This window comes from Ambystoma mexicanum, chromosome 11, assembly GCF_040938575.1.
Source record: "Ambystoma mexicanum isolate Mex_15411 chromosome 11, UKY_AmexF1_1, whole genome shotgun sequence".
NCBI lineage: Eukaryota > Metazoa > Chordata > Amphibia > Caudata > Ambystomatidae > Ambystoma > Ambystoma mexicanum.
Window position 1 is genome coordinate 1,295,044,314 of NC_090934.1, and position 21,363 is coordinate 1,295,065,676.

The window sequence follows — 21,363 nt, forward strand, 5'->3', positions numbered from 1 at the left end:
CATTTCCATTCAATGTCACGTCAGCGCGCATTACGCACACTGACGTGAAACTGAATGAAATCCAATCCCACAAACGCAAGTGCTAAAAAGGACAAGCTATCTCATCGGCACGGCAAACGTACTGTTGAGGACAAGATAGCTCATCCTTATCACTAAAGGGGTTAATGCGTTCATTTATGGATGCAGTCATATGGCCATCAGGAGAATCGTAGATGTTAACCATCAATGTGCTAATGTTGTGAAATGTAAAGTTACCAATGGCATTCGACATGCAGAAGGGGGGGCTTTCGTTCCATACTAAATCGTTTAACATCCATGTTAGAAAGGACTCTGATACGGAGCACTCCCTTGGGGCAACCTAAAAGATTAAGTGAGGCACCCTGTGTGAATACGGGGAACCCATCCAAAGTAAAATCAGTGCGAAGCCAAGTTTCCTGCAAAAGAAAAATGTCAACTGCGATAAGGACCCCATTACCCTCTGTATGGGAAGAAAAAGAATCATGGCCCAGCGTATTCCACGTTCGGAACGTACATTTCCAGCTGTCCGCCCTACTTCAGTGTTGATGGTCACCATGTACCGACTGCCACAGGGCCATTTCCCTTTGTACATGGTTTGACTTTTGCTGAGTTTGGGCCCAACATGGAGGTTGTTCCTTGGGCTGATTGTAGTTTGATGCTCCTGCTTCCACGAATTTGATCCCAGTCTTACTCAAGTATCCTCCTCACCTTTCTTCCTGACATGTCTGCACGTAATATGTAGCAGCTTGAAGAATCCTTTCCACCACTGCCAAGGAAACAAAGGAGACGATGGACCAGTTTGTGGTGCTGTGCAGTGTTGGCAGCTCCACAAATTCTATATAACGGTCTTAAAATGTTTAGGCCCTTAATTTGACTAAACTGGGCCATAAGCTTCTTCCGGTTAGGATACAGACTTTTATTTGTAGGCTCCAGTTCTTCAAATCGTAGCAGACGTTGACCACAGTCGACGGACCTTGAAACCTCATTATTTCTCATGATGGACATTGGTTGAGTGATACTGTCGAGGTTGCTAGCGCCCATCACAGGTGTCGTGTTCACAGGTACTGATGTATACGGATAATGTCTACAAATGAGGTGCTCTCTGGCTACCAATCTCATAGAATCTTTCGTGTATTGGATTCCCAGAGGTAGCCTCGGGTTTATCCCTGCTGAAGTTAGCAGAGGCTGGGCGTATAGAGAGGCCGGAATAGTGGTCTGTGCCAAGGGCTTCACTGCCCTATTATACGCTGGTCCTGCATGGATTGGTAAGTACTGGCCATTGCCAAACCACCCCAACCCTTGCAGTATCACTGAAGGGGCTGTATAGGTAGCCCCCCTGTGATGAAGTGGGTGGCTGCTCCAAATGAGGAAAGGCTTGAAATTGCTCTGGTGGGACAGATGGCATGAAAGGCTGCATAGAGGGTACTTTTACAGATCGATTGTCTGGCTGATTTGCCGTAATTTTAAATGTAATGTCCATCCTTTATTGCTTACTTGCATTTGTAGGGGATCCTGAAAACTGTAGCCAGTGTTCTGTGCAAGTTTGTGCGATATTCGTCACTTACTTTAGCATTATACTGGCTCTGACTTTCCTCAGCCTTCTGTTGTGGTTTAGTCTTGCTAGGTGCACTCTGTTCCCGCGAGTTGGTCATTAATGGGCACAAGATGGGCGGGTGAGCAGTTTTTAAGGGCGTGCCTTTCTTTCTGCGTGTCTGTCTCCATTGGGCCTGACTCTAATTAGTTGGTTTAACAGTATTAGTACTTGGTTGATGTGGTAGCAATATCACAGATTGCTTTACGTGTGATGTAATAGTCACCTATGCCCAGGATAGCCTTGACGCTTCCAGTTGAGGCGGAGATGCTGAAATGGTCAATGGTGAGTCGAGCATAGCTACCACTGTCTCCCCGGGCTCTTCCTGATTAATCAGTGGGGCTGTTGTGGGAGAATTAATGTTGTTAGCCAAGATAGAATTTACAGTCGCTTGAGTTCATTCTGCTAACTGACCATGGCAGAGTACAGGCAAAAAATAGCGTCTACAGTTACTGCAACAGAACTCTGAGTAGAGGAAAAAGACATGTCATATGCTTCCAACAACTGGTTGCTCGAGGACGCTGAGGTGGTTAGCATCGTAATTTCCATTGTGCTGTCAGCCCCTGCTGTAATCCCACTCCGGTCAGGACTAGCTGACAAATTTGTAGCAATAATACCTTAAAAATCTGTGTCTATTTGTTCTGTTTCTCCTAAAGACTTCCTGTGTAGGTCTAAACACAAGTTACGAAGTGAGTTGCTGTTTTCACTTGCATTGATTGACAGCAGGGACTCTTGAATGACAGAGACATTTGTATTAACAGACGTTATCAACTGCTGAGGTTTCAGCTAATTGGTAGGTGAAAAAGAGTCAGTAATCTTCTGTTTCTCTGTTTGCTTAACACTAATCTTGGTACTTGAGCCGTCGGGGGGGGGGGGGGGACAACCTCTCTCCCCTCCATGTTCTTTGTGGATTCACTTTGCTTAAATGATTTTGCTTCGGATCTGCACTTACCGGCCAGCTGCCTACATGTTAGCGGATGCTGATGTTTAATCAAGTCGTAGGTACGAGGTAGAGGAGGTTTCATCCCTCGCCTCTTGGTGAGATTGTATTCTTGGCGCCTCATGCGCTGACAACGTGGCACATTGCTTTTTATTTTTGTGAAGAAAGTATACAGGTATCAGTAAATCAATAGTCAAAAATTAGAAATGTTACATACCCCACGCGCGAAATGCCTGGAGCCGCCACGGACCACCACAGACCACTCACCTCACCACTCCACGCATCTCTCCACGCAGGAAATGCTATTTGATTGCAAACTGAAGAGAGCTCCCCCTCCAAGGTAAAAGGTAGTGGAAAGACTGTGCCTTCAACGCTGTAGCTGCCAGTATTCCCCACGACCACCACAGACCACTCGCCTCACCGCTCTGCTCTGTGTTCTTGATATTAATGTTGTATCATCTGCAGGTGTTCTTAACCCATCTGTGGGATGTTAGCCGCAAGGTTGGAAATCTCTACGCTCAAGTTCTTCATATATAGATAGAAGAGTAAAGGGACCAAGAAAACCCCCTTGCCTCACACCCAACTCTATTGCAAATACGGGCGTTGGTCCTCCAACCAATCACAACAACTTTTGGTGTGGATGCATTAATTTGTAGTTGGCTAATTATTAGGAATATTATGTGATCTGCAGGGCTCGAAATTAAGATTGGATAAGCAGTAGCTACATGCAGTTCCTGGGTATCCAGCAGAAACCAGTCACCAGGAGCTACCACTTGGTAACAAGGAACTGTTGCATAGCGTTACTCAAATCCACATAAACTGGAAACATATAATTGTATTCATTATTTCTGACCCCTTACGTTTTAAATGTCATATACATGTGTCCTAATCGTTATTGATAGAGAGTGCCAAATTCACATAGTTGCGTTTGTTCTGCATCATTTGGCCTGTGGTAGCCAAAAGTAGCTCCTGCTAACTGTTCTGAGCTCCCAGCTCTCCGCAATTTGTAACCCTGGATCTGGTTTTATGCCGTTGGTGCGCTGCCTGTACTGCACTGCAATAACTGCACAGGTCTTTACAGCATTTGCCTTTGGTGCACTGTGCCCCTCTTTCTTTACCTCGAAGGGGGCTCCTCCCCTCCAACCAATCCTCACTTCCTGACAATCCTTTTTAAGGGGGGTCCACAAGTCATCCTCATGTCTGGTCTGTTTTCCCCCTTGCACTTGCACCCAACCACCCCTAACCTCGCTCAATGTTTTTATGTTTTGTGCCTGGGCTACGTTCCTCTCTTTCTGCTGATCTTCTCTGTGCCTCTTTCCATCCTCTTTCGTGCCCCTTTCCCAACTTGGATCCCTGTACTGCCATTTACAGCTTGTTACCTTACCGGTGCGGTCAAGTCACTGAAGTAAATGCCTACTTTCATGTCAAAGACTGCTTGTACATGCAGTAGAATGTGTCTTTCAAAGACCCAGGTTTCTAATCTTCTAAACTGAATCTTTGCCAACCTTTTTTGGGCATCGTAGAGGGAAATAGGTTGATAATTGCAAGGGTTACCACAATCTGCCTTTTTGGAAATGGGCACAATCTTGTCACACACCCATGACTCAGGAAGTATAGCTGGATGATGGGATTGGCATTATGTGTCTTGATGCAGTGCTGCAGTTAAATCTCAAAAATGCACTTCTTTTTCGAATTGGGGATCTAGTCCTAAATGTCCTTGAATTCATGAAGCGTATTGTCATGTACTACCCACACCACATGCGTATCCTGATCTTGTGAAGTCGGTTAAAAAGGCATCTTATACTGTATGCAGAAACAATCTGCACTTCTCAATAGAGACCCATTCCACCACTCCCACAGCACCAGCTTCTTCTAAATCACTGTTAAGCTGAAGCTGCCCTCCTCTCTTCCTCCTTGTTCACAACTGATTGAGTGAGTAAGGGGCCATCAAAGGGACCTTGCACCTTGGCACTGCAATGCCTTTGGAGTGTAACATCGGTGGATGTGAGGTTCAGCACATACCTGATATACCCGTACATTAAAGATTTACATTGGAGATTAAGGGCCAAGCCTGGTGAATTCCTTTCGATCACCAATGTTATTTTGTCAAATATAGTAGACACTATTTACTGTTGCAATATATCCCTTCTTTATTTATACAGCGAATAGTTTCAGTAAGCCGTACATTGAAACGCCTGAATTGTTGAGGATTGTGAGCACTGTAGATGTGCTGTCATATATTTATTATTTTTAGTTTTTATTAACTACTCTTATGTTTAGCCCTTAAGGAAAACTAAGTGGTCGTATATAATTGTAATTGTTCTTTTATTACACGCAATAAACCAGGGACCTGTATATAGCCTCACTGTGTGTTGCTCGTGTTAAAAATAAAAAAAGTGGGTGAATATGTTAGTGGGATAGAGAAAAAAGGCAGATGTGGAACCTGTGGTGTTGATGTGTTCATAGCATAGATACCCGCTACTCATGTTCAAATATGGAAACTGTGTTCGGGGGAGGGTGGCAGCATATGAAAGGGCAGATTAGCCTGAAGGGCGACCTTGGGGTTGGCAAAGCAGAGGTGTGGGTGTTGTGGAGGTGTTGTTACGAAAGGGACAGGATAGGAGCCTGTTCAGTACACTATAAAGTATATAAGGACTCCTGGTTAAGACCCTGTTCTGCCCAGCAGGGCTCTACGATAAGTAAACAAATGAAAAGGGTCAGTCTTGCCTAATTGAGCATCCCAAGGGAATCATTGACATAACATTGTAGACACACCTTTTTTCAATAGATGTTTATATTTAAAAGGAAAAGACCTATTGGTCTAATGGCACACAGAATACACAGAACATATCATTACTGGCTGAACATGAACCAAATTCACAGTGTTGCACAGAATACATATTCGAGAAACTTGACTCAAATTATTTGGTACATATTAACATTGAATGGTTGAAGACCTACTGTTATAGAGAACAGGGGTTACAACAATTAGTGCAATTTCAAAACAAGGGACTGAGACAATGGTAAAACAGCATGGACAAATGACACACAAAGGTTAAAGTGGTCTACGAAGGTGTGTTCCTCGTAGGCTATTGAATGGGCCTATCTTACACGGGCCTTCATCAGGACGAAAAAAGACTTGTAGAAAAAGCCTGGTCAGTGAGTGTGCTGCCTACAAAACGAAAGACAAGGGATAATTTCAGTATTTTTAAAATTGTCAAGAAGGCAAGAAAGAATCTTTATTTCTTATTTATAATCTGTTCATGTTTGATTTATCTTACCATGCTATGGCCGACTTCTCTGCACGGTTCAAATTTAAAATTGGATGGAGATCTATAACTTGTTAGATGTCCTATGTTCTGTGTATTCTGTGTGCCATAAGGCCAATAGGTTTTTCCTTTTGAATATACACATCTATTGAAAAAAAGGTGTGTCTACGATGTTATGTCAGTGATTCTCTTGGGATGCTCAATTAAGCAAGACTGACCCTTTTCATTTGTTTACTTATTGTTCAGTACACTAGACTTTGTGGGTCATCTGATGGGGGGGGGATGAGGTGTAAGGTTGCAAGATTTTCGTAGTGAGGATTTAGTGAGCGATGTGGGAACTGGTAGGTGGTGTGGGGTCAGTGCTCAAAGACCTTTTTGGGTATTGGTTATAGAATCTTTCCTTGGCTTAGGAGATTGTAGTCCGGTCTGTAGTCTCATACAACAGGATAAAGGGTTCTCATTGATTGGTCTCCTACAGCAGTTCATGTGACAAGATGTATAAGGACCAAACTATAATTGGGATTTAGATGTGTCGGTTATTGTTCATATATCCTTTAAGGCATGAGGAGGGGGCGGGGAGATGATTCCCTAAAACGGTAGGTACAGCAGATTTATCTCCAATGTAGTGTGTTTTTTATTGCAGGCTAGGTTCCCTTTTCCATGTATGAGCTGTGGCATAGGAATCTGGTGATTTCTTGTTCAACTTGAGTCATTACTTATCTCCAGTTTGGTTAAAGAGCCATGTTTTTGAGCTGTTTCCTGAACGTCAAGTGGTTCTCTACCAAGGTGAGATGCTTATGTAGGGGGAGAATACGGATCCTACTTGTCATATCCTGTTGAAATGAGGAACTAGGACTAATGCAGCATTACTGAATCTTAGGGTCCTGGGTGTAATGTCATTTGGACCTTTGTTGTGAAGGAAACTGACCCCTGTCCATGGTTAGCGCTATGGGCAATGCAGAGGGATTGGAAATATATTATTTTCTTGAGCTAGTGGAGCATGACAGTACTCTGTGGTGATGTGTTTGAACCCTTTCATCCTGCGAAGTAGTCTGGCCACTGTAGTGATTATGGGACAACAAATATTGTACTTTAGGCACTATCGGGGGTGTGGATTCCTATAGCCCCACTCCCAAGACATGTTCTTTAGTGTCCGGGACAAGAACATTTCATAAACGTATAGTCCCTTGGGCAAGTAGATCATATGTATAAGCTTGTTTGGACTTTTAAAGTACTGTGTTAAAATACACACACATTATATATTCTTAGCTATACTATTCCTTTCGATGACTAAAACGAGGACCTTTTTCATGAGTTACAATCCCGCAGAACATATCTTGTTTAATACTTGATAACATAACGTGTAGATATCGTTAATTAGCTTTCCTTTGTGCATAGGTTTATGAACCCACTTTAAATATTCCTTTAGATGAACCCACACTATTTTCATCATTTTCTGCAACTTGCATGGAGTCTGAACCCAAACACACTGGCTGTCAATGAATCCTGCAGCAAAGGAATATTTAGGCTTGTTGGCGTGAATTATTGTGACTCGCAAGACACAAATGAGGCTCTGAACTGTTTATTTTCTCTTACTCTGTTTCTCTAACTATGTGTTACAGTCTTGATGTCTCCTTGGTTTTTAGTCTCTGGTATATCTGATGAATCCAGCGGTGACATCCTCCCATGTGGCCAAGGGACGGCATCGCTACCTGATCCTGACCCTGTGGGTTGTATGAGAGAACATCACATGTGAGGAGAAAACCTCTGGGGTGATGTCATCATGGCTTCATTGGTTGAGACATGGTGTCCTTCATTTGCCCTTGAAGATAATCCTCTCTTATCCAATACCGCCATGGCCTATTGCTATACCTCTACACCGCCCCCTTGAAAGAATAGAAAAGACTCTTCCCCAAAGGATATAAACCAAACTCCCAACTTTGGTGTACCATGTGGAAGTAACAAGAATGCCTTTACCATTTCCATTTATACATCACCCAGAACTGCCTTACCATCCATTTGAATGTGATTATCCAAAGTATTTTCATCAAACATCAACAATTTACTCCTTTTCCCAGAATCACCCAAATACTGGGATGAGGAAGATGACAGGAGCAGTGCAGAGCCGAAGAAGCTTTAAGCCCAGAGAGCGCTTTAGTTGTTGGCCAAAAGCACCTATGCTGGGGAAATGTTAAGAATGGTTACCCAGTGCCAAAGGCGTCTGCTGTTGGCGAGAGAACCAGTGTGGCAGAGCTGCGTGGCTCACTGCAGAGAAAGAAGGGAAACACTGCAGAGATGCCAGGAGCCAGGAAAAGACTCCTGGGCGTTCACCGACTGCAGAAAGCAGACCCTTAACTCTAAGAGCCCATAGCGAAGCCGGTGTGCTGAAGGGAAGCCACGGGAGATGAAAGGATGCAGAAAAAGCAGTCACAAAGTGAAAGCAGGAGCACCACCTTCACCGATTGACCGCGAACAAGCCCAAGAATGCCAACAAGAGCCAGTGAGTCAACCCAAGGATATTGGGCACCCCGGGGCCTATCGGCGACAACACTAATTACAAATAATAATACAGCAGACCAAAGAACAAGAGAAAGCCATGAGGCTAATTGTAGGAAGGGAAAGTGAATTTAAATGAAAGCCCTTACCAGTATGTGCAAATACATGGAAACATTGAATTTAATAATATATGAAGAGGATATATTGTCCAACCGAGTAAATGTACAATTGTGCAAGTGGATGACTATAAGAAGCCCTGGCAGGAAAGTATACGAGGCAATCTCGAGTGTGTGAACATATTAAGTCCTGGCAGGAGAGTATACCAGGCAACCAGAAGTGTATATATACAAGAAGACCCAGGAGGAGAGTATACCGGGCAATTTGCAAATGTATGGAAACAAGAAGTCCTAAGAAAGGATATTGGTACTGTGTTGGCTGGGCGAGGAGGAGCAAAATCCTGGCAACAGAATTCTCAAGGGGATAGAATCATAGAACCTTGTGTGTGACAGTACCACTGTGGGCCCAACAAGACTCAAGGAACTGTTGTATATAGCACTATTAATGATAAACACCTTTTCAAAAGGCATAAGAGGTTAAAAACATGTCCCTTTTAACTTTTATTTTTAGTTTATAGTGTGAGGGTCAGAATAGAACATTTGGACAGAAGGACCGTTTTGATTTTTACATCCTGACACAGACAGATCCTTAGTTTTGTTTTAGGAAGGGAAATTCCTCTTAGAGCAGGGTCAGAGAGGCCTTTTCCCAAACCTTTTATTTTCAATAAAAGTCTTTAACCAAAAACATGGCTAACTTGTGTCTGCGTTTCATTCCTGACCCTTCACATATCTGTCCTGGACAGAAAATACACAGCATGACTTTCCCAAAGCTTCCTTTTATTTTCCCCCTCTCTCTCCTGATTGGGCTGGGTCTATACACAATCCGCTTCTCGTGTGGGCTCGAAAGAGAAGGGCTATTGAACCATTCCCTCCTTTCAGTCATACCGTGGCCTTCTTGATGGCTTTCTTGAGAGGAACTCCCTCATCCAGCTGCCACCCTTCTTGGCTTTTGTCTGCCTGGCCTGGGCCCCCTTGCTGGTTCTGAGTCCCTGTTTAGAGGTGAGTGTGGGTCTGTCTATTGGGAAGCCGTATTGTGGAGCGGCTTCCTGGGTCGTGTGACTGTGGTGTGCTGTGCTGCTGGGTATCGTCATTGAGGGTCCCGGGCGGCCTTGCTTCTGGCCCGCTGGGAGCCTGTTTTGTGGCAGTGCTGCAGTGATTTGCTCCCTGTCTGCTACCGTGTCTCCCTCTTGTGGGAGAGATGCATCCTGAGTGGCCGCCGGGAACTGGGCCTCTGTGTGTCCCTTTTTTTGTAAGTATTGCAGCTGGGATCGCCATTGCGGCTGCTTCCCGACTCGCTGTGGCTGTGGTCATTGTTGCAGATGCTTCCTGGCCCGGTGTGGATGTGGCCTCCTGGCCCGTTGTGGTTGCTGCCTCACAATTATCTTTTGCGTTTTGGTGCCCTGGGGACAAAGCCTCTAGACATGCAGGACCAGCTCCTTACTTACAATATGCTCCTTGAAGGATGTTGTGTCCTTTATGCCTTCCAAAGTGACTATGTAATGTTGCTTTTAGTCAAGATACCCTCCACCTCAGGCATAGATTTTTACCTAGTGATTTGGATGTGGTTTACTAGATAGGTGCCCTCTATGCTGAGATGACATCCTGTTGAATGATCAAGGGCAACGGTTGTCTCATCCATGAACAGTAGTCCTCACCTGTCTCAATGAACTGTTTTGCCTGAAACAACTGCATCCTCTTTTTAATCCCTTCTTCCCTAGGTGGAGCCACCCACTTTGAGGCTAGGTAGGTGAGCCCTCTGAGCAAAGCCCTGCCTAGGGGTTTGGGAAAGCGAGCCCTCACTGGGAGTGACTCCCCTTCAGGTTACAAGGACTCCCATTCCCATGGGGAGCTCCCTACAGGCAGTATTATCTGCTTTCATGGGAGTAACTTGTATGGACAAAACTACTACACGTTGGATTTCAAAGAATGTTAAACTTACTATATGTTTAACGTCCTGTGATGAGCGATATGACCCCCTCTCGTTACAGGAATGAGAATAAAGAGCCATTGACTGAGTTGAGGAGGAGCGAGCAGAAGCAAGGCTCAATGTTTGTCGGAGAGGGGCGGTGCCGTAGTGAACCGTGGGTCCGGCAGTGGTGCGGAAGAAGGCGAATGGCTGAGAAAGACGTAGATGTGCACACAGAGAGTGGGGCAGGATCGGAAAAGTACTGTCGGTCCCCGCCGAAACCTACCTGGAGGTGCATCCATGCCACAAATGTGGTGGGCCAGATGCCTGCAAACCGCAACTGAACCTAGGGGCAAAGAACAGAGGGACTCCTTCACTCAGGACAAGAAAGTGGAGAGTAGTGCCACGTGGAACAGCACAACCAAGCGGAGTAATGGCTTGCTCAAGAGGAGAAAGCAAAGGAGAATAAGAACACCAAGATCCCAAGGAATACAAATGGAAAGCTGCGGGCTACATCACTGCAGCTGAAGTGTCCCACGCTACCTGGAGCCGACCTTATGAGTGATGTCCATATCAAGAGACTTAAAAAGAGGAGCGGGCAAGGGGGGAGAAAGAGATTATCCTAACCACAAAGCCAAGGGAGCCAATATAGAAGATAAGGAAGAGATGAGTGGGAAACACAGAGGCATCCAATTTCTTAATGCTGTAAAGAAAAGTCCAGATAAGTGGCGGAGAGGGATCAGGGAAATAGCCCTCCAGCTGAAGACACTTGGACATTTTGTTTTCTTATGAACTTAAGACTTCTTGTGTTGTGTGGAGCTTTGGAGAAAATTTGTGAACTGTGGATTGATTGACAAGAACTGTTTCTTTTTGAAGAACTGTTAAACTGGGATTAGATCCAGGGGAAGACCCCTGGAATAACCGAAGAGACTTTTCCAGAAAACCAAGAGTGTAGTGTATGGCACTCTAAAGTATTTTTGTTTTTTCTAAGTGGTAGAACCAGTTAGCTGGTAGGTTTTGACAGAGGACTATTTTCATTTGGACTACCGACAAGCACCTCAGTTTAGTTTGTTAGGCAGGAAGTCTCCCTCAAGCAATATGCTCTGTGAGGTGTTTTCTTTTAATTTAAAGTCCTTCTTCTGGCTTACCACGGATGTCATAAGTGACGGCCTAGAACCTGAAAGAAACACATCATTCATTCATTTACTTTAGTTTTTCCGTAAGGCTCTACATACCCGAAGGTTTCATATCGCAGCAAGTCAAAGGAGAGCAAAGCAACGTGTTGGGAGCTTGGGGGGGGGGGTGGGGTCAATCAGCATGACTATAATTAGCTATGTAAAAAAAAGTTTTTTTCGCACTTCTTAAAGCTGGCTATCGAATGCGCAGTTTCAATGGCGGGTGTAAGAGCATTCCAGTCCCGTGGTGCGAGATAGTCGAAGGTGGTTTCTCCAAATTGTTTCTAATGGAAATGTGGTTGAGTTAACTGAGGGGTGTCCGTAGCGCGCAGTTCCCTACGGGAGGATTTCAATGATAGCCTCCGGGATAGGTAGAGAGGCGCGCATTTACATTTGTATGCAAGAGAGAGAGAGACTTGTCTTATTCTCTGCTTGACAGGAAGCCAGTGCAGTTTCCTCCTGAAGACCGTCACATGAACTCGCCTAAAGAGCCCAAAGACAGCCCTCAGAGCCCCGTTTTGGGTGGTCTGGAGGCGATGGAGATTACCCAGTGATGTGCCCAATAGTAGACTATTGCAATAGTCTAACCTAAAGTTCATAAGCGCTGATGCCAGAAGCGCTCTGTTCGTAATAGCCATGTAGGGCCTAATCTGATGGAGCAACTTAATGACATGACCACATGAAGACCGTATTTGTGAAACTTGTTTCTTCATGGACAGTACAGCATCAAAATATACCCCTAAAGTGTATACAGATTTAAAGACAGTGATGCTCGTGCCAGCAATGTCAAAGTGTGAATATTGGGTTTGAAGTTTCTTCAGATGGGAACCGGATGCAATAATAGGAGCTCAGTCTTGGAATCGCTGAGGTCGAGAGAGTTTTCTGCCATCCATATTTGGATTTGCTGGTATACCGCATTCACTGTCTGGAGTATTCACCCGAGAGTCTTCAAAGAGAATTTGTGTGTCATCCGTATAATTTGCAAATTGGACAACCAGATCAGCCAAAAGGTCCATTAAAGGTCTTACGTAGATATTAAACAGTGGTGAAAGACACAATCCCTGCGGCACACTGCAGGAGAGAAATATTGGGTTAGCTTGAGCTCCAGGCAGAGCTACTCTAGATGTCCTGGGACCAAGAAAAGACGCCAGCCAGTCGGCGGCACCTTCCGAACAGTTACCACAGTCAACAATCTATTCTGCAAAAATTCATGATTAATAATGTCGAATGCCGACGAGAGATCTAGCAGTAATAAGAGTGCCGAGTGACTTTTTTAGATGATTTTGGTAACACTGGATTTGAGATCCAATAAAGTTGTCTCTGTGCCATGATGAGACCTAACGCCCGACTGATGGCAATTCAATTCATTGTTTTCCTCTATGAAGTTCTGTAGCCGTAAATAGGCAACTCTATCCAAGATCTTCAACAGATAAGGGACATTAGTAATGGGCCTATAGTTCTTTGGGGCTGCTGGTTCAAGAGTGGCCTTCTTCAGCAAGAAAGAGAACTTGGACAGTACTTTGGAAGAATGAAGATGGACATTGATTTTTGGCATGGGCTTATTATTGGAGGCAGGTCTAGTCAGTTATTCTAGAATAGACAGACGGTGCCCTGCAATTTTTTTATTAGCGAACTCATCCTGAATAGATTCACACCAAGATGAATCTTTAGTAACAGAGGGAAAGGATTCTTTCAAATTGGATTGTGCATTATTGATGCATGAATTGTATGTTACCTTTTTTGCTTGAATAATGGAGTGTTTATAAGATTTAACACTTTTTTTTATAGTTCGCTAATGTCATATGGCAGAGATTTTTCCTCCATTTCCGCTCTAGCAATCTTTTGGCCCTTCTAGCTTCCACAATCTCATCTTTGAACCATGTTTTCTTCATTACTGCACTATGCACGCACACATAATGCACATCAACTGCACAAAATGTAAGACTGCTTTTTTACTCCCTCAGGTTACAGCTCTGACATTTTTCGCATTGCAGAGCCAGGACCCTATTTCCCCAGAATGCAAAGCAAAAAACAGGACTGGATGTGCACCTACAGCTCAATATACACTGGATCATGGTGGCTAGTAAAGTATAGCGCATGTACTGGAGATACACACATCTCAAATTACCCTGTGCCCAGGGCAACTGCTAAGGCTTACTCACATTTCCAACGTAGTACGCTAGGTGACTCCATACATTTCATCCCATAACAGGGCAACACCAGATATTTGAGCTGGATCACATTTCACTTAATATCTTCTTTAATCAGAGACTTGCTGATCTAATTCAGGCACCTTAAACCACAGCAATAAACAATGTACAAAAATGTTAGTGTTTAGAAGCGTGCAATCATTTTTGAAAGGAAAACTGTAAGAACAGAAAGAGCCAAGTGACTTCCATAGGGGTGAGTGATACTTCGCTGAGAGGAAAGAAAGAATGCAAATTGGAAGTTTACCTTTCAACATTAGAGTGGGGATGCTTGGCATACATGGACGCCTTTACCTCCTATGGTATACAGTCCAAAGACCAACATCCTCATCTCCATCTGCTACAGTATATCGTACAGGGTAATTCTCCTCTTCAGTTGGTGCACTTCCCAAAGATGCAAAGTACATGTCAGGCAGTGTGAGGAAAATCCAGAGAGTGAAGAATCACCCGACAACAACCTTCTAATGAAAGAAATAAAAAAGGTGTCCCTAACAGTAGTCCTGGTTCTTCAAAAAAGATGCCAATGGAATATTTTTAGAAATGTAATGTGGTGAGTTGCTGTAACCCCAACCCCAAAATCAAAGGAAAGAAATTAAGAAACACTGCCCAAACTGTTTGCTGGGCGGGCATCACAAATAGTCATTGGATGTTGAGTCCAAACCAGCCAATCAATCCATAGAGGAATATTTCCAATTATCAAGCTTTGTTGCATAGGTTGCGACATCTCCCTTCGGCCACCAAGACATAAGGCAAATTCCTGCATCAAGCCGACATAAGCTTTGACCCGATGTTGCCTCAATGCGTTTTTTGTTCCATTTATCAATGGTTGAATAAAGGTAACACATGGAAGGCTCAAAGCTTATAAGAGTATGCTTCAGAGCTTATAAGAGTATGCTAAGGAAGTGGCTAAGGGAGTTACTGTGATTCAAACCCAAACAAAAAACTGAAAGGAAAGAAATTGGCAAAAGGAGTCCCAAACAGTGGTCCACATTTCAATTGAGAAGATTTTTTATTTAAAAGGTGGGAAAGCTTGTGGAGGGGGAACTCAATACATGGCATTGGATGTCAAGGGTCTCCAAACCTACAGAGATATGATAACTCCAAGGGCTACAATAATTGGAGGGCGCACACACCATCAAGCCATGAGACAAATTCCTGTCCAAACCAGGCATAAGCTTCAATCCCATATTGCCTACAACATGTATGTGTTTCCCCCATTTGTGAAAGGCTAAATAAAAGCAACAAAATAAACAAAAATACCTTCCCATTCAAATAAGTATTCGAAGGGGTGGAGTTAGAACCTAGTTTCCACAACCGCTCTTTTTTCACAGGCCAAACCACTGGAGTACAACACTGTAATCAAGAAGTCGTCTAAGAATAGATAAATCCTTATACATCACCATGCACTCTGCTCTGATAAAATGTTGTGCCTGGGCAGTAGACTTTACATGTCTCAGCGTGTAAAGAGTGGTGACATTCCTTTAATTTTTCCTTGCCTGTCAGTGATTTATTTTTTTATTCTATTTTATTGAGCATTTGTTAGGCACTTATGTGTTTCAAAGGCTAAATGGGAAGGGAACAGGGGAGAGAAAAAACATTGGCAAAACAGTAAATATACAATTGTGCTCATACTAGGCCTTGTGGTATTCGGACGTGCAAGTGCAGTGAAGAGGTGTGCAGAACGTAGAGATGGGTGGGTGGGGCAAGGAATGGACAAGTGCTGGTAGGGGCCCGGGAGGGCAGTGCCAAGGAGAGCCAAGGAGGAGACCTCAGACTAAGTGCTAGTGCGGGCGACTCCCAATGGTGGGATGTAGAGCTGCCAAGCAGCGGCCCGCACAGGCAGGGCAGTGGGGGCTGATATCGACTGGGTAGAAGGGCCTTGTGTCCTGTGAGATTCATGAGTACCAAGCCACCGGTCTCCGTGGCAGTGGGTTGATAAGCAGGGAAGGGAAGGAGGTAGTGAAAAACTGAGTTGTTACCAGTTTCTGGAATTTAAGGAGGTCTGGCTCAAGTCTGAGATTATGGGGGGAGAAATAAATCCCAGCAGTCATACGCTGAGTCAAAGGATTTCGTATTGAAGTAAAAGATGTATCATGTGTTGGCCGATATTTCAAATGTCGATAGAACTAAATCATATTTTCTAAATTCATCATTCTACTTACAACTTTGATAACGAGATTATTAGGCAGTGTTAAACATACCTCACACTTAGAATGACCATTTATCGTTTCTCCAAACAATAAACCTTTGTTGTCCGGAACAGTCTCTACGAGACAAAACTGAAAATAACCGGGGAAAATGAACTACCTCAGCTCTGCATCTTCTGACATCAGTGTTCTGCTGTACATCACCCATAGTAAAAACGTATAGAGGTTTCTGACCTGAAAGACTTTGGCTTATGAATAATGTACTCTTTGCTGTTTGGATATGTTATTTATTTGCATGATTCTTACCGAAGTCATGATACCCTTTTATGTTTTGTTTCATTGAAATTAGCCACAGCCTTCCATGACCTTGATAAAAAGCAGAAGGCCTTCAATGAAGAGTGTTGCCACTCAGAAAGAAACAACTGCATCTGGGCCGGATTCTCGATCGAAAATTGTGCTTTTGGTGGATGCAGCTCAGCAAACAGGTAATGCTTTTATCGTTTGGTAAGCTGATGATTTTTTTGAGTCAGCTTTTTAAAGGTGGATGCAATTATAATGACTCTATAAATCATGTCTTGACTGTATTAATTGAACCATTAGTTTTGCAAGAAATGAACAGTCCTTGTGAATTATTATGGCCGTCATATTTCTTTATTCTGCGTTATACCATTAGAACAAAGATAGAAAATATAATACAAAGCTTACAATATATGTAATAAAAAAACATACAATTTTAAAAGATAAAGGTTAAAAGAAAGAAAAACCCCAAACGGATCAAACAGTGTACATTTGCTTAATTGTGAAGTTCCTGCGTAACCAAGCTCGATGGATACATTTTGCTACAAAATATACATGGTTGACCAATAGTTGATTTGCACAGCACTACAGCATCCGTAACATGGCTAACACCAGCTTATTTTAAGAGTGGCAATAAATACGCTCTCCTCAGATCTTTATATAGTTCGCAAAAAAACAAAATATGTGTTACACTCTCACTTTTTGCGCCACAGAGCAAACAGGATTCAGAATTCCCTAGTTTCCAGCCACAGGTACATTTTGCCACCCTAAGGGGGTCTGTTCTGAACTCCATTAAAAGAGTGCACACATATGCTGGCACGATGAGGTCCAAATACTCTTCTGTTCCTTGTACCACTTTCACATGCAGAAAATCGGGCCAATTTTTTAGCTTTAGGCAGTTACTTATAAGTCACTCATACCAAAATTGTTTGTGGATTTCACCTTCTCCTTGATGCCGGTTGATAGATCCACAGGTGTCTGCCACATTCCATAGAAGCCTAGTGCTTCCAACTGCCCCGTTACATGTTTTACCCAGGGAAATGAAGGGCCTCCATGGTACTTTCATAAATTAAGTAAAGCCTCTCGAAATGTTACATGCTCCGGCACTACCCATACACGGATCCAATAGAACACTGGTTTTCAAGCTACCTGAGAAACTGTTGGCTCAAGGCCACATTCCCTCAACAGGGGGGCATTCGGGAAGCCTATGGGGCCTCCAATTTCTGACAGTTAACGTGCCCCCATAACTCAGCACCATAAAGAGCTAAAGAGGCCGACTGCATTCCATAGATGCTGAGCACAGGGGACACTGCCCTTTCACTGTGGTCCAGAAAAACGCCCTTAAACCACCAATGTGTTCCCCAGAATAACCTGTGCTTTATCTAGCTGAGCGTGCCATGATCCGACACCGAGATAATCATAATAAACATGTTCTACATATGTACCATCAACCTTCACAGAGATTGCACAGTACCTGGATCTCCTTTGCCTGAATACCAGAACCTTTGTCTTACTCTTATTTAAAGTTAGCCCTAGTGCCATACATTGGTTGATAAAACACTCCAGGGAGAGCCTGATCCCCATGGGAGATGTAGCTAACAACACAGCATGGAAACATGCCGGTAACACATTGCAGCCCAACTTGGGAGATCAAACCTATCCACTTGGCATCTCTTCAACAACTCAGTGATTATCTCATTAATATACAAGCAGAACAGGAGTGGAGCAAGGACACAGACCTGTCTCACGTCTCGGTCCACCCTGAACTGGCTCATGATTTCACCTTCAGGAACCCATCTTACAACCACAGAATTGCTTGAGTACAGTTCTCTCATTATTCTTACCAATTCTGCTAGAACCCCCCGCTCAGATATGACCCGCCACAGTTGATCTTTAGGTACAGAATAAAAAGCGGTCTGAAGATCAACAAAGACCACGTACAGTTTCATCACCTTGAGCTCTATATTTGAAAGAAATCGGGGACAGACATTGATCTATAGTTCTGATGCCATTCTGAAACCCTGCCTGAAGGTGATAGATAAGATTACCTGAGCTCACACAGTCCTGCAACTGCTTTAATACTACTTTAGTAAAACATTGTGCGGTGGCATCAAAGCGGGAGATTGGCCTGTAGTTGCCAGGCTTCTCCCTGCCCCTCTCTTATATAACAGAACTATTTCAGCAGTTCTCCTGGAATCAAGGACTTTATTAAGTTGGGCCACAGATTGAAAAAGATTAGTCAAAACAGGTAACCACACCTCCAGCTCATCCTTCAACAGATCAACAGGAATCATGTCTGGACCTGGTGCTTTCTAACACTTGGAATTTAAAATTGAACTTCTAACTTCTAGGAGTGTTGTAATCATTGGGAGATTATTGCGTTCAGACGGCAGAGGACCATTGGTATACACACCTTCACCCCCACCATATCCTCATATAACCCTTGGAAATGGTCAAACCAATGTTCAGGGGGGATAAAACAGTAAATACCATTGTCATTGCTCCTTTTTCTACCAGCAACCAGGGCCCAAAAAGACTTTGCTTCTTTCCTAAAAGCTGCCTCTTACAGTTTTTCCCACTCCCGGGTTTTCCTCTTTTTTCATGGGGGTAATGGTCTTGTACTTTGACCTACAGTGGGGTAATTCCTTTCTCCAGCATGGTGTCTGGCATGTATTCACATGCTCATGAATATTCCCAGTTGAATCCATAGTTTCACTTTCACTTACAAACTGTATTTCTCCTCTAAACCAATCGCTGTACTCTGGGTCATACTGCCCCCAGCCAAGACTGCCCTCTCCCTAAGCCCCTCCCTTGGCAGTCATGTTCAGAATTTTACTTCACGTTCAAGGGTTGGGAGTCCTCGAGCTTTGCTCCGTTAGCTATTGTACTGTTTTTGCACTTTTTCAATGGAAAAAGTTATATTTTTTACAAAAAGAGCCTGTGTGCTCTTCTCTCCATCTGCTGACAAACGGGAACCCGTTTGTAGGTGAGTCTGAACGCCCCTCAAAGGCAAGGATCGTTGAGTTTTCATCGAAGTTTCCAGAAAGGCCATCTGGCCTACTCTGCACTTCCGACCATGATGGAGGAGAAGAAGGAAGGAAGTTCCCTTTTCAAGATCTGCACCAGATGCGGACTGCGGAACGCATTTGTGGAGGACATACACCTTCAACACCTTCAATGCCTCTACTGCCTTCATCCAGACCACAAGGAGATTGCGAGATCTACCTCAGCTTCTCCAAAAGAACAATGAAGGATCGATGCAATAAACTGGCAACGTGGCTAACCGCCAAGCCCTCTGTCCCGTGACCCAAGCAGGGTCATGCCTTACCCTGGGCCGGCTGGTCCGAAGAGCGGGCTTCTAAGTCCTTTGAGGGCGCTCCACCTGTGGAGGCCCAAAACAAGGGCAATCACCGTGAGTCTGCTTCCGTCAAGGTCACGCGCAAGTGGGTCCCTCAATGGGCAGGGCGCGATCAACATCACCATCTGCCACCATTGCCAGCCATCGATCGAACATCTCCTCAAAAAGGAAGTCGCTCAACCCGGGTAAGCTGCGGGAGAAGCCTGAGAAGCCTAGGGTGGAGGGAAAGGCGGCCGACCTACCCAAAAATGCCCATGTGGCGCAGGAGAAATCGTCGTCAGCGATTCAGCTGTTGGCGGCCACTCTCTCGAAAGCCAAGGGGGCTGAACCCGTGAAGGTTGCCCCTAGTGTGCCCAGGGTGTCCCTGTCCCGGAGACCTTGTTCGGGGCAGTGGAGAAGTCTGGTGGCACTCCCGAGAGGAAGATGGAATCGCTAAGCCTGGCTGAGACCCCTCGGGGTGGAAGAAGGGGAGGGGGCAACAAAGTCCCAGGCCAGCCAGAGGCTGTACCCCAAGACATAGATGTTTTGTTTTCAGACCGGGAGTCCCTGCACACGGTCCACAAGGACGTGGAGGACGACGGTGGCAATGCCGGCACAGGGCCTAGTGTGCCCACCATGCCTGCTTAGCCAAAAGATCTTTCCGTGGACATCCTTTTGACCCTGCACATGCTGGTGTCCGGAATCCAGAAGAGGATGCCGCAGGCCTCAGCCCCAGCAGCTCCGGATCATCCTCTGGCTAAAAAGCGGAAGTGCCATCTGACGCCCCCGCATCAACCTCCGCACCAGGTGCCCTCCAACCTGGCAGACCCAGACACGGACATAGCCACTGCGACAATGGATGAAGATAACGACATTGTCACAGCGGTTGGATCACCCCAACCAAGGGCGTCCCCACTGATGAGGTGGGGTCATTTCATGGCATGGTCGCAAGAGCTTCCAAGCTCTTCCAGCTGATGACTGAAGAGACCAAGAAGGAGGGCTTCCTATACCAGAGGTGCGAGACCAAGAGAAAGACCATCATGGCAGTGCCCCCTCCTGGACGACGTGTGGGAGGAAGGCCTAGCCCTCCTGAAGAAGCCATGCTCGGCCCGGCCAAGCGGGAAAGGCTGTACTGGGTGCCGGATGCCGCACCGAATTGCCTACGGTCACAACCGTCACCGGACTCGGTGGTCTCGACAGTTGCGAGGAAAAGGTTGTCTAACCCCTCATCATCGTACTCAGTCCCTCCGGACAGTGAGGGGAAGGAGTTGGATGCCATAGGGAGGAAGGGCATCTACTCTGCTTCGTCAACCATCAAAGCAGCCAACGCATTGGCAATCCTGGCCAGGTACGACAGGGAACTGGGGTAAAAGCTGGTCCTGATTCTGGAGTTCCTACCTGACGACAAGCGGGTGGAGGTGATCGCACTCCTTCAGGAAGGTGAAGTGGCGTCGGACCATGCCATCACAGTGGGCAAAGGGACTTGTTCCCAATGTTATCCTAGGAAAGACAGGGGGAGTGGCACACTGCGTTTAGTTACCCCCTGACTCCAATTTTCCCAGATGACTTCTTGGATCGTCTGGATGTTGCTGGGGGCTAGATCTTTCGCTTTTTGTTCCAGTGAGAGGTGCCCAGGAGTTGCAGGTTCAAGGATGCGAAGGTTCGAGGATTCTTCTGGTTGATTGGAAAAGCAAAATGCAATCCTTTGTGGAGAAGGCATGCAGAATCCACTAATGCAGACCTCTTCAAGACATTTCAGAAGTTGGAGGGAAGACGGATTCCAGTCGCGGTCACAACAGCTGCTCCGGGACAAGTTCCATGAAGGTGGGGAGAATGCTATCGGGTTTCCGGACGACTTGAACGT

At 45.0% G+C, this 21,363-nt stretch overlaps 1 protein-coding gene across 3 annotated transcripts in view; it reads left to right on the forward strand.

Moving 5' to 3' along the window:
* The window catches only part of SECISBP2L (SECIS binding protein 2 like), a 1,017,636-nt gene that overhangs the window by 314,911 nt on the left and 681,362 nt on the right, over positions 1-21,363 (forward strand). For all 3 annotated transcript variants that reach the window (XM_069624786.1, XM_069624787.1, XM_069624785.1), the window contains one exon: positions 16,215-16,350. In XM_069624786.1, the coding sequence (XP_069480887.1) occupies positions 16,215-16,350 (136 nt within the window). The remainder of the gene's footprint in view (positions 1-16,214; positions 16,351-21,363) is intronic.